A 14563-nucleotide genomic window follows, 5' to 3' on the forward strand; every position below is an offset into this window, starting at 1 on the left:
GCTTCAGTCGTGTCTGACTCTGTGCGACCCCATAGACGGCAGCCCACCAGGCTCCCCCGTCCCTGGGATTCTCCAGGCAGGATCACTGGAGTGGGTTCCCATCCCTCTGGGTTGTCTTAAAGCACCAACTTTGAGTGCCCTGCTTCATGCATTGAACTTGCACTATAACCTCTGATTTTTAAAAGGTCACATTAAAATTTTTTCAGTACCTTGAGCCAAACAGAAGAATCCTACACCTACAGAAAGGTGTAGGAAGGAACCCACAATTTAGACGAGGTCCGAGAAGGCTTTGTGAAATCAGTGACGTACTGAGCTGACTTTGAAGTGATAGAACAGCTAGAGTTTTGGTAGGTGGAGAGTGAGTGGTAGGAAGGGAAGGGCCCTTCAGGCTAAATGAATGTATGACTTAAGGCTCTGAGTTTGGGGAGTGTATGGCATATTGGGTAATTGGATAAGGGCGAGTAGACTTGTGGGATGATCACACATTACAGCAGTGATTCTGTTTAACTTTTACAAACATTTAACAGTATGTACTAGTTTTCTTTCTTTTTAAAAATAGTCTCTATTAAGTTCACAGTAGAACTGAGCAGAAAATACAGTTCTCATATACCCTCTGTCCCCACGCATGTACCATCTTCCCCTCTGTCAGCATCCCCTGCCATGGTGGTGCATTTGGGGAACCTGTTTTGGCATGTCATTTCACCCAAAGCCCACAGTTTACACTAGAGTTCACTCTTGGTGTACATTCCATGGATTTTGACTAATATGTAATGACACGTATCTACCATTGTAGTATTAGAGAATACTGCCCTAAAAATTCTTAAGGTTCTGTCCATCTTTCCTTCCCTTCCCAACCCCTAGCAACTACTGGACTTTAACAATCTTCATAGTTTTACCTTTTAGCAGAATATAATGCAGTTGGAATCACACAGTATGTATATGTAGACTTTTTTTCAGATTTGCTTCTTTTCATGTATTTTCGTGGTTTTTGAATGGTGAGTAATATGTTCCACAGTCTGGATGTTTCAGAGTTTATCCATTTGCCCACCAAAGGATATCTAGGTTACTCCCACATTTTGGCAGTTATGATTAAAGGTGTTATAAACATCCGTCTGCAAGTTTTTGTGTGAACACAAGTTGTCAGTTCTTTTGGTTAAATAATAATGAGGAGCACAATTGCTGGGTAGTATATTGAGAGTGTGTTTAGTGTTGTAAGAAACTGCCAACTGTCTTCCAAAGTGGCTGCACCATTTTTCATTCCCACCATCAATGGATGAGAGTTCCTGTTGTTCCTCATCCTTGTCAGCATTTGGTGTTGTCAGTGGTTTGGATTTTGGCCATTCTAATAGGTGTGTAGTGAATTGCTTTTCATATGTGTTTATCTCTAAGTCAGTGTCTTTAAATTATCATCCCCTATGTATTGTTGGATGTGAATACGCTGCCTTCTCACTTGCGTCCAGACCTCTGTCCAAACACTTTTCTCTGGTTATTTGATTCTGTAGATAGTTTCTGGGTATCTGTATTTTTAAAAGCTCTGAAGATGATCCTGTTGAGAAACCAGATTTGAAAACTACTTCTAGACACACTAAGTAGAATGCTTTGCACAGAACAGTCTTTAACGGATATTTTACCAAAGTCCCAAGTGGAGATGTAGACCCTGTTTTATCTTACTGAGCTGTGTTTATGTTTTTATTCACTGTGTTGCCTCTATCATAATATATTAAAGACAAGGATGATGTTCTCAAATTTGTATAGCATTCACTGTGTAAGCAGAATTGCAAGCCAAACAGGTTGAGTGAGTTGACATTTCAACGGCAGCAAGTCAGCACAATTCTATTGGCTAACAATTCAGCAACCTTGAATTAGGAGCTCAGAAAGTACTGGATTTTACTTAAAAAAATCTAAACAATCCATATTTCATTAGTATTGTGGATTATGCAGGTGTTTGTGAGGTAGCCTGATAAACTAACTCTAATTTATACCATTAGTCATAGGAGAAAGTACGTTGACAGGTTTCAAAGGCCACATGCAATATAGTAATAACCTTTTTAAAGAGAGATCATTCATAAACTGGAGTCTGCCTCTGACTAAAATCAAGTCCATTTTCTCAAACTTGTCCTTTCTTAGTATCAGAAGTTGGACTCTGATGCAGCAAATACAATGATATTAAACATCTTGTATCAACTAGCTTTTGCTCTGTTGAGAAATAAGGTCCATTTATCATCTAATATTATGGCAGGCTTGGTGTGGATGTGTGAGCTCTGGAGTGTGTGTTGGACCTGATACTGGGAAGCACTCAAGATAAGAAGAGTTTGTGGTGTGTCAGCTGGTTTAGAGTAACCAGTCTATCTTCAGTTTGGGTCTTAATTTTACATTTTACTTACTTGCTACACAATATAAATTTGGGGAAAGAATTTTATGCCAATTATGCCTAACTAGATCCCACGCTTCTTTAGATTTATGTATTTTCTCATAATATAGGCTCAAATCTCATGGCAGATGATTTCCTGTATTTTTCTACCATGATAGTTTGAATTTGTCTGTTGTTGATAGAACAAACCAGATAATCTTATTTGAAAGTACTGTAAATTATAAAGCCTTGTACAAGAAAATGTCTATTATCTCAGTCCTTGGTTTGCTATGTAGTTTATTCTGAAAAAAACCAATTTTGCTCTTTTTCTGTTCTTCCATTTATAGGAACCAGGCTAAATGGTAACATTGACTTCATGAGATATATTATTCCTGTCTGTGATATTCAGAAATTTCTCTAGGAAACATTGTCAGAAAAATTAAATGGTGTTGAGTTTTCAGTAAATACTGTTGTTGTTCAATTGTGTCCAGCTCTTTGTGACCCCATGGACTGTAGCATGTCAGTAAATATTATATATGGATAAAATGAAATGAAAGGTCCAGTAGCTTTTCTACTTCTACTTTTGCTTTATTCAGGTTTGTTTTTTATTTTTAGAATTTTGGGAAAAAACAAATAGGTCAGAGACCTTGGTTCAAAACACTTAAATATTTCTGCTGGTAGCATAAGGAACTCTTCATTTTGTTTGACTTCAGTAAATGCCAAAAATAAATATTTGGCAAAGAAATCACAAATGGTTCTTTTAAGCTTTCGTGTCTTTTTTTTTTCTTCCACAAACACCATGTCTCAAAAATGGAGAAAACTTCATCATAATACATGAAATACACAATTCAAAACCAAAACATCAAAGACAAGGGATCCACACTGTAAAATACAAATGTGATAACAAAAACAGAGAGCTTTGTCCCCATTCAAGACACAGCATGAAGAATTCAAGCAAAAGGGTTTTTACTATAGCATCTGAAGAAAAATTACCATCATTTTGGCTGTTGCTAACAAAGGATAGGAGTGATCTAACAAAGAATAGGGGTGATTTCAGTGTAATTCTTCAGCCTGTCTATTCTTCAGAATTTCTTTTCTAAGCTTCTGCTGTGTGCTGTGCAGTTCTTTCAATAATAAAATGTCCCTGTCCTTGAATGCTCAGTGTAGTTCACTTTTCTGTTTTCTAATATTCCTTCTCTGGCTGAGTATAAAGGAGTTTACTGTCAGTGTCCAGTATCAGCATAACAGTTGTTAGAGTAGTGTGTGTTAATCATAATTACTTTGGCTACAAGTAACAAATGTGACAAACAGCAGTGTAATCAAACTCATTTTTCTTCTGTAACAGAATCTCAGGGGCAGTCGGTCCAGGGCTGGTGCAGCTGTTCTTGGTCGTGCTTTGCATATGGCTTTCCTGTTTGTACTCATAAGGCAGCTGCTGTACTTCGAGGTGTCTACATGTGAGCAGGAAGAAAAGGAGAAAGGCAGAAGAAAGAGGTGTAGGCCAGTTGAGCCTGTTCCTTTTTACCAGGAACACATGAGTCTTCCTAGAAGCTCTACTCTGTTTTGAAATGTAGTTTTGTTGTTTCGTTAGGTATGGTGAGGCCCAGGGACCAAGAGATGATAGTTGTTGAAGAAAGAATTACAATTCCAGAGAGAAATAAGGGCACACTGTACCACACAGGACCACACAGGATTGGTGGAGGGCAGAAGGCAGAGCTAGGGGAATGGCAGGTAAGCCTTTCTTGTGGTTTTCTTGGAAATGAATGGGCAAGGAAGGGAAATAGAGTATCATCTAATTTAAATAATTATATGGGACTCTGGGCTATAAGGGCCACCTCTCGTTGTCTGATGCTAGCCAGGGTGGTTAGGACAGTGTAAAAATCAGGTAAAGCCAAGGTTGGGGTATGGCTTTGAATGGGTTCATTTGCATATGAAGGTTGCCCTTGCAGGTAAGTCTTTTACTGTCTCTTTAGAAGTAGTCTTTCTCTAGTCAGCAAAGTCTTAGATACCAAAGCATCAGATATAGAAACTAGAAAACATGGTTAATACACACTCTTTGGTTTGTGCTTGGCTCGAAATAAGTATCTGAGCCATCTACAGCGATGAGGACTTCTCGGCTTTTGGATGTTTTCAACTGGATACGATGCTTCCCTGGTGGCTCAGATGGTAAAGCGTCTGCCTAAAATGCAGGAGACCCGGGTTCAATCCCTGGGTCGGGACGATCTCTTGGAGAAGGAAATGGCAACCCACTCCAGTACTCTTGCCTGGAAAATCCCATGAACGGTGGAGCCTGGTAGGCTGCAGCCCATGGGGTTGCAAAGAGTCGGACACGACTGAGCGACTTCACTTCAGTGTTACCTTAAACAAAATTTAAGTAAAATTAGTGTTAAAGAAGAAATGAATGGATATTGATTAAGCAACTAGTAGCATCTGGTATACATGATATGTGTGAAGAATTGGCATCTAAAAAGTTTGGGTGTAGTTTAAATCATGAGTTACAAATTGAAATGCCTGCAGAGGCCAGGTATGCAGAAGAGTGGAGTGGGCTAATTGGAAGATTATAGGGAGTGCTAGGGACTCTGAGGAGATGGAGGGCACCTGTACTCTTCAGAGCACAAATTTAAAAAAGATAGTGATTTCCTGAGTGTTGGCTCCCAGTTTGTGGAGCTTAGTCTAAATCAAAGAAGTTTTAGAGAAAAAGTAGATATAACTGATAGAAGTTTATTTCAGTGGCATAGCTGCAGATTAAATCATACTTCAATTATCATGTCACACTGCTTCTATCATGTTTACTGCTTTTTCAATAACCTAATGATAATCCTTTTAGTACCAAACAAAAATATATCAACATTTAAAAAATATGAACTATTTTCCTCTCAACTTTTTATTTTGAAAGATTTCAGGCCTGTTGAAAAGTTGAAAGGCTGGTTCAAGAACACCTGTGTAACCTTAACTTAGATTACTTACTTGTTAACATTTTGCCACCTGTACTTTCTCTTTCTCTGTTGCAAATTAGTTAGCAACAGACAAGCTGTAAGTATCTTTTTTAAAAAAAACAAAAACAAAAAAAACCTTTTTATTTTGTATTGAGGTATAGCTGATTAACAAACAGTGTTGTAATAATTTCAGGTGAACAGGGACGGACAGCCATGGGTATACATGTATCCATTTTCCCCCAAACTCTCCTCCCATCCAGGCTGCCACATACCATTGAGCAGAGTTCCATGTGCTAAACAGTAGGTCCTTGTTGATTATCCATTTTAAATATAGCAGTGTCCATCCCAAACTCCCTAACTGTTCCTTCCCGCATCCTTCCCTCTAGCAACCATAAGTTCATCCTCTAAGTACGTGAGTCTTTTTCTGTTTTGTGAGTTCAGTAATATCATTTCTTTTTAGATTCCACATGTAAGGGATATCATATGATATTTCTCCTTCTCTGACTTACTTCACTCAGTATAACACTGTCTATCCATGTTGCTGCAAATGGCAGTTTTCCACTCTTTTTTAATGGCTAATATTCCGTTGTATATATGTACCACATTTTCTTTATCCATTCTCCTGTTGATGGACATTTAAGTTGCTTCCAGGTCCTGGCTATTGTAAACAGTGCTGCAGTGAACACTGGGGTGCACATATCCTTTCTGATCATGTTTTTCTCTGGATATATACCCAGGAGTGGGATTACAGGTCTTAGGGTAGCTCTATTTTTATTTTTTAAAGGAACTTCCATACTGTTCTCCATAGTAAGCCTTTAGTACCTTTTGAAGGATGTTACGCCTTTCAACCTACTCCCAGTAGCCTCTAACCAGTGTACTACTCTGAGTCCTTACATTTCTTTGCTTTTCTTTAACCTCTTTCCACTTGCAGACCAACATCACTGTCAATGCACTCTCTACTAAACCCTGTGCAGTTTATTGTCTGCTGTGAATAGACAACTGTTAATTCACATAACTCGTCTCATTAGACTTGGGTGTGCTCTTAGAATAAACAGGACCGTATGAAAGTCTGAAGGCTTCTTTTTTTTTTTTTTTTTTTGAAGGCTTCTTGAAGCTTTATTTAGGGCTTGAGTTTTCCCAGAATGTCTACTTGCTTAATAAATAGCCATTCTGTCTTATTTCTAGTTTTTAAATATATTCTAGTTTAAACAGTTAAGCTGATGTTAAATCATCTAAAAAGATGTTTTACATAATGATAATGAGAGAAGCAATATAGCACTAAGAGCGAAGGTGTCTTTAAATCACAAATCCTGGCCCCTCTCCTCTGCTCATTGGCTCTGTAACCTCTCTGCCATTCCGTTTCTCACCTGTAAAATAAAGACGGTAGTGTCCTCCACAGGTTTTGTGATGATGGAAAAAAATATATGTGATAAATATAGAACAGTGCTGTGGCCTTGATAAATAATTGCCATTACAGTTTTTATGTTAATAAAAATGTGTAGATATTTACTCTGCACAAAAAGCACTGATTGCTGTTACATAAAGCAGATCATCCAAAGGCGATGGCACCCTACTCCAGCACTCTTGCCTGGAAAATCCCATGGACGGAGGAGCCTGGTAGGCTGCAGTCCATGGAGTTACGAAGAGTCGGACACGACTGAGTGACTTCCCTTTTACTTTTCACTTTCATGCATTGGAGAAGGAAATGGAAACCCACTCCAGTGTTCTTGCCTGGAGAATCCCAGGGACGGGGGAGCCTGTGGGCTGCCGCGGTGGGCTCGCACAGAGTTCGACACGACTGAAGTGACTTAGCAACAGCAAAGCATGTCATCAGATCTTTAGGATCTGTTTATGACCTTACTCTTTTAAGCCCCTTACCACCCCCATCCTGAAATTAAAATGAGCTCTAAACATCATTTGTTAAACCTTTAAGCTCTCTATTGAAAAAGCATGAATTACTGTTTTGTATCACCAACTCAATGGACATGAGTAAACGCTGGGAGTTGGTGATGGACAGGGAGGCCTGGCATGCTGCAGTCCATGGCATTGCAAAGAGTCAGACACCACTGAGCAACTGAATTGTTTTGTAACAATTTTTGATTGTTTTGTAACTTACTCATTATTTAGAGGTGTGGCATAAAAGGGACAGTTGTAGCTGAATGCCTGAATGATGTTAATTTCAGAGACTCTTTAAAGCGCTTGTGTGGGTACTATAGAAATACACAGCTTGCAGTCAAATCACACTGTTGAAGAAACATGTGTCCACTAGAGGTCATTAAACCTTTATATTATTGCTTTCTGCAAAAATATGGCTTGAAAATGAAAGAAACCCAAGTTGGACTATTACAGGAACTATAATTATATGTTGTGGTTTTATATTTGACAGTTTGTTACTCTGTTGGTTAGAAGATCAATTTGTATAATTGAAGTTAACAATAAGATATTACTCCCCAAGTTATAAATAGAAACTTCTTACTCCTTACCTCAGAATAACTTGCAGTTCTTGAAACTATTTCTGATTGATCACATGTAGGTGTAGAGTAATAATACATGACTCTTCCTCACATATTTATTTTTGTTAATTATGGAATCGGAGTACTTACTAACTGTGAAGAGTGACCTACACAAGCAACTAAAATTCTCTGGACTTTCAATTTCCAATATGTAAAATGTGAATAACATTTATGATAGCATTATGGTGTAGCTCAACATTTAAGTGAAAGTTCTATGCAAATGATAAAATCTGTGTGAATGGTGAAGTGGATTATCAGATGACTGCTGTTTTGGGCCCACTAAGACACATTACGGGAAGAATATAGGAGCCTCCAAATTTCTATCCTCTCTTTTCTGATTGAATAGGCTAATAGTTTATATTTAATTTTCAGAATTAGCCTTTGTAGCTAATAATGGGTGTATTTTAAATAGGCTTCCCAGGTGTCTCAGTGGTAAAAAAAACACCCTCCTGCCAATGCAGCAGCTGCAGGAGATGCCGGTTTGATCCCTAGGTCTGGAAGATCCCCTGGAGGAGGAAATAGCAACCCACTCCAGTATTCTTGCTGGGATAATCCCATGGGCAGAGGAACTTGGTAGGCTACAGTTCATGAGATTGCAGAGTCAGGACTGGGTGAACAAACACGCACCTGTAAGATATTTAATTTTAGAAAATGTCCTAAAAATTAACTGTAGCTTTGTGGAAAAGTCACGTATGTGGAATTTATTTTACAGTGATGCTTGATGTTACTATTTTTGGATAGTCACAGCCATAGGTCAAGTTGGCCTTAGGAAGCATCACTATGAACAAAGCTAGTGGAGGAGATGGAATTCCAGCAGAACTATTTCAAATCCTAAAAGATGATGCTATGAAAGTGCTGCACTCAATATGCCAGAAAATTTGGAAAACTCAGCAGTGGCCACAGGACTGGAAAAGGTCAGTTTTTATTCCAATCCCAAAGAAAGGCAATGCCAAACAATGCTCAAACTACTGCACAATTGCACTCATCTCACACGCTAGCAAAGTAGTGCTCAAAATTCTCCAAGCCAGGCTTCAACAATATGTGAACCGTGAACTTCCAGATATTCAAGCTGGATTTAGAAAAGGCAGAGGAACCAAAAATCAAATTGCCAACATCTGTTGGATCATCGAAAAAGCAAGAGAGTTCCAGAAAAACATCTGCTTTATTGACTGTGTCAAAGCCTTTGACTGTGTGAATCACAATAAACTGTGGAAAATTCTAAAACAGATGGGAATACCAGACCACCTGATCTACCTCCTGAGAAATCTGTATGCAGGTCAAGAAGCAACTTAGAACTGGACATGGAACAAAGACTGGTTCCAGATTGGGAAAGGAGTACGTCAAGACTGTATATTGTCACCCTGCTTATTTAACTTAATGCAGAGTACATCATGAGAAATGCTGGGCTGAATGAAGCACAAGCTGGAATCAAAATTGCCGGGAGAAATATCAATAACCTCAGATACGCTGATGACACCACCCTTATGGCAGAAAGTGAAGAAGAACTAAAGAGCCTCTTGAAAGTGAAAGAGGAGAGTGAAAAAGTTGGCTTAAAACTCAACATTCAGGAAATCTGAATGGCATCTGGTCCCATCACTTCATGGCAAATAGATGGGGAAACAGTGGAAACAGTGACTTTATTTTTGGGGGCTCCAAAATCACTGCAGATGGTGACCACAGCCATGAAATTAAAAGACATTTGCTCCTTGGAAGAAAAGTTATGAGCAACCTAGACAGCATATTAAAAAGCAGAGACATTACTTTACCAACAAAGGTCCATCTAGTTAAGGCTATGGTTTTCCAAGTTGTCATGTATGGATGTGAGTGTTGGACTATAAAGCTGAGTGCTGAAGAATTAATGCTTTTGAACTGTTGTGTTGGAGGACACTTGAGAGTCCCTGGGACTGCAAGGAGATCCAGCCAGTCCATCCTAAAGGAAATTAGTCCTGAATATTCATTGGAAGGACTGACGCTGAAACTGAAACTCTAATACTTTGGCCACATGATGCGAAGAACTGACTCTTTTGAAAAGACCCTGATGCTGGGAAAGATTGAAGGCGGGAGGAGAAGGGGATGACAGAAGATGAGATGGTTGGATGGCATCACTGACTTAATGGCCAAGACCTTGAGTATTCTCGGGGAGTTGGTGATGGACAGGGAAGCCTGGCGTGCTGCCGTCCATGAGGTTGCAAAGAGTTGGATGCCACTGAACTGAATAGCCATAAGTGTGGAATTGCTCTGTGGTTAAAAAAATGAGTACTGATTCCTGAAAGTTTTGTATTTTTGCAAGTTTTTTGCAGAACCAGTAGGACTGAACTGAATTGAACTGAGTGGATTTAATTGAATTTAGGCCTTGCTGCAGTCTGTTTTTACTGATAATTTTGGTCCTGATGTGGATAAGGTTAGAGATGAAGTGATAAATACTAAGGTAATGAAGAGATAGGCCAAATTATTATACTATTAAGTAAAGTTGATGATTGAAACATTTTTATTACATAAAACTGCAAATCATGAAGATAATCTTCTTAACTGTTGTGTTAATAGCCATGTAGGGAAGGGTTACTTGGCAATTTCAACACTTAAAGGGCAAGCAATTTTTAAACATCGGTGTGCAGAAGTGTACACCAAACGTAAAAGTGCACAGCTTTTACATTTACCCGACTGCTGCTTGTTAAGACCTTTTTTCATTATAACACACGGTATATTTTCTGTATTTGAAATGTTTCCTGATACATACATATTATATAGATTTTTTTTTCTCATCTTGTGAATTTTATTGATAATCCCTGCTAAAAATATGTCTTGAAATGATCGTGAAAGGTTTTGGGATCTATTAGGTTCCAAGCTTGAGTCTCTGCTTCACTGTTTATTTTTCTGTGACTTTGGGAGGTCCCTTGTATTCAGCAAGGACAGTCATTTCAATATACAGTCATCAAATGAGTAATAGATTTCATATCTAGTCTACTAATTTCAGAAACATTGCTGTGGGGTTTTTTGTTGTTGTTATTGTTTTTTGTTTTTTTTTTTAGGAAGGTGGCTGTGTTTGAAATTTTAATTTTTTTTTCCCCCTGTAGATAACAGATAAGAGAGTGTCCAGAAGACATGCCATTCTTGAAGTGGTGGATGGTAAGCTTCGAATCAAACCGGTAAATATGTCATTAATGATTTATTTTAAATTTTTCTCTCTCACCTTTTTCCAGCTCCTGATTGGAGGGGCTTATTCTTAAAGTTATGAAAATAGGGTATTAATGTTAGAGTGTGTTTCCCTTATTGCCAGAAGATAACTGGGAGATAAAGATTTAAACTATTTAAGCTCCTTTTTTCCCCATGGGGCAGTGTTACATCTAAGTAGTTAGAATTTTAATGAAAGGTGACTACCAGTTCATGTATGCATTACGATTTTGTTCATGAGTGGATATTACAAAGAAGATTCTATAAGAAAGCACCTACGGTGTAATGGTTAGTTTTGGGGGGATGGGGCAGCAATCAAAGTCACTTAAGTGTTCTAGGCTTGTTTTAATGGATTTCTGTACCTAGAATATTTTCCAAATTGGCTTAAAAAAGATGCTTAGTTGGAGTTGTCGGTGCTTGGATGAAAAGTATTCAGCTATATTCTGAAATTCTATGACTATTTAAAAGAGTATTGATAATGTAAAATAAACAAAGGTGATTTTATTAATGGAAAATTTCTTCTTTGAGTTAAACTTGATCCGTTATAAAGTGGGTCAGATTTCTGTATGGGAGTTTAATCAGTGCTTAATCAAAGAAGACACCTTTTAGAAAACATTCTTCACCTTACTTGGTCTTTAGTTAGATTGTGCTATGTAAGTAAACAGTTGCTTTTTGAACACCAAATTGTGGAAGATACAAAATTAGAAGTTAGAGCAAATATTTCACATTAGGTTATAGATATAAAACTAAAATTTGGAATGATAACATTTATTTACTTAAATTATACCTTTGTTTATCTTTTCAATATTATCTGGTATAATTTTACTGAACTTTTAGTGTGTAGATTATATACATGAAAAAAAGGTAAATAATTTTATACTTTTCTTGGTACTGTTGTTTTTGACAGCTTAGAATGTCTAATTCTACATAGTCAGCAAGTTGTTCAGTGGGAATTAGAACTCAGGTTCTTTGAACCCTATGCATTAGGGGTCTTTTGTATTTTTTCATCACATTTTCCAAGTCAGGATTTTTTTTACCATTTGGTGTTCTTAAAAAAAAAATTCTTGGAGTTAAAACCAATTGTTGATTTATCTTCACAAAATATTTTAGTGCTTTCAGTTGAATAGAGCTTTAAAACTGAAAGAAATCTTAGATTCAGGCTTGTGTATGTGCTCATTTGATTTGGGCCATAACTGTCATTGCCTGTCAGTGGAGAAGAGGATTTCTTATCAATAAATGATACTGGGACAGTTTGTTGTTTTTTTGGGGAAAAAAAAATTAGATCTTGTACCTCAAACCATACATAAAAATCAATTCCAGTTAGATTAAATGTGAAAGTCAAAATTATAAAACTATTAGAAAATATAAGAAAAAACCTTTATAACCTTAGAGTAGGGAAATGTTTTTAAATAAGATATAAAAAGCAGAAACTGTAAAAGAAAGATTGGAAAGAAAAAGCCAATTACATGAAAATTAACAACCTTTTTGATCAAAATATAATGAAAATGAAAAATGCCACAGGGAGAAGATATTTAAAACACATAAAGTGACAAAGGAATGATATCCAAAATTTATACCAAATGCTTTCAGTCAATAAGAAAAAGATAATCCAGTAGAAAAATGGGCCGAAGACTTGAGTTTCACCTTACAGAAATGAAAATCTGATGGTTAGTAACATGAAAAGCAGGCATACAGTCGTCTTATTAGCCGGGGAAATAAATGAAACCACAATGAGTTACCATTGTACACAAAGAGATTGGCAAAAATGCAAAGACTAACAATTTCAAGTGTTGGTGAGGATGTAGAACAAGTGGAATAGTGGTGAACTGTGGGTGGAAGTGCAAATGGTGCAGCCACTTTGAAAAATAGCTTGGTTTTATTTCTAAAAGTTGAAGGCTTGTATTCCCTCCAAGCCAGACCTCACACATACACAGGATATATACAAGAGCCAGAAGAGCAAAACTGTATGATAGTGAAACACCAGAAGCGACAGAAATTTCCACCAACAGTAAAATCAATACATATATTGTGATATATTCATTTAATGAAATACCGTACAGCAGTGAAGATAACTGTGAAAGCTGAGAAAATATAGATTAAAATCTGGAACAAAGTATTGAATGATGAAAGCATGCATTGGAAGAATATATATATATATATATATATATATATATATATATATAGTATGGCTCCATCTATATAAGATGAACCGTGAACTCCCTGATGTTCAAGCTGGTTTTAGAAAAGGCAGAGGAACCAGAGATCAAATTGCCAACATCCGCTGGATCATGGAAAACGCAAGAGAGTTCCAGAAAAACATCTATTTCTGCTTTATTGACTATGCCAAAGCCTTTGACTGTGTGGATCACAATAAACTGTGGAAAATTCTGAAAGAGCTGGGAATACCAGACCACCTAACCTGCCTCTCGAGAAATCTGTATGCAGGTCAGGAAGCAACAGTTAGAACTGGACATGGAACAACAGACTGGTTCCAAATAGGAAAAGGAGTCCGTCAAGGCTGTATATTGTCACCCTGCTTCTTTAACTTCTATGCAGAGTACATCATGAGAAACGCTGGGCTGGAAGAAGCACAAGCTGGAATCAAGATTGCCAGGAGAAATATCAATAACCTCAGATATGCAGATGACACCACCCTTATGGCAGAAAGTGAAGAGGAGCTAAAAAGCCTCTTGATGAAAGTGAAAGAGGAGAGCGAAAAAGTTGGCTTAAAGCTCAACATTCAGAAAAGGAAGATCATGGCATCCGGTCCCATCACTTCATGGGAAATAGATGGGGAAACAGTGGAAACAGTGTCAGACTTTATTTTGGGGGGCTCCAAAATCACTGCAGATGGTGAATGCAGCCGTGAAATTAAAAGACGCTTACTCCTTGGAAGAAAAGTTATGACCACCCTAGATAGTATATTCAAAAGCAGAGACATTACTTTGCCAACTAAGGTCCATCTAGTCAAGGCTATGGTTTTTCCAGGGATCATGTATGGATGTGAGAGTTGGACTGTGAAGAAGGCTGAGTGCCAAAGAATTGATGGTTTTGAACTGTGGTGTTGGAGAAGACTCTTGAGAGTCCCTTGGACTGCAAGGAGATCCAACCAGTCCATTCTGAAGGAGATCAACCCTGGGATTTCTTTGGAAGGACTGATGCTGAAGCTGAAACTCCAGTACTTTGGCCACCTGATGCGAAGTGTTGACTCATTGGAAAAGACTCTGATGCTGGGAGGGATTGAGGTCAGGAAGAGAAGGGGACGACAGAGGATGAGATGGCTGGATGGCATCACGGACTTGATGGACGTGAGTCTGAGTGAACTCCGGGAGATGGTGATGGACAGGGAGGCCTGGCGTGCTGCGATTCATGGGGTTGCAAAGAGTTGGACACGACTGAGCAACTGAACTGAACTGAAACATGCTGCAAAATTAACAGTATAGTCTGTGGTCAGACATAGGTGGTGGATAGGGACCAGTACGCCTGATAGTCAGGGTAGCTATGTCTGAGGGAACTGAGAAGAGAGTGAATAGGGAAAGACGGGGGACATCAAAGGTAATGGTAATATTCTTCTTAAACTGAGTGTGGGTCTA

General features: G+C 38.1%; 1 protein-coding gene across 3 annotated transcripts in view; it reads left to right on the forward strand.

The window, feature by feature from the left end:
* Positions 1-14563, forward strand: part of APLF (aprataxin and PNKP like factor) — a 98716-nt gene that overhangs the window by 5112 nt on the left and 79041 nt on the right. For 2 of the 3 annotated variants that reach the window (XM_018055443.1, XM_018055441.1), the window contains exon 2: positions 10874-10945. In XM_018055443.1, the coding sequence (XP_017910932.1) occupies positions 10874-10945 (72 nt within the window). Of the gene's footprint in view, positions 1-4017; positions 4082-10873; positions 10946-14563 lie in introns of those variants that run through there. The other variant, XM_018055442.1, reaches the window with a different exon arrangement.

Source organism: Capra hircus, chromosome 11 (genome assembly GCF_001704415.2).
Source record: "Capra hircus breed San Clemente chromosome 11, ASM170441v1, whole genome shotgun sequence".
In the NCBI taxonomy this organism is placed as follows: domain Eukaryota; kingdom Metazoa; phylum Chordata; class Mammalia; order Artiodactyla; family Bovidae; genus Capra; species Capra hircus.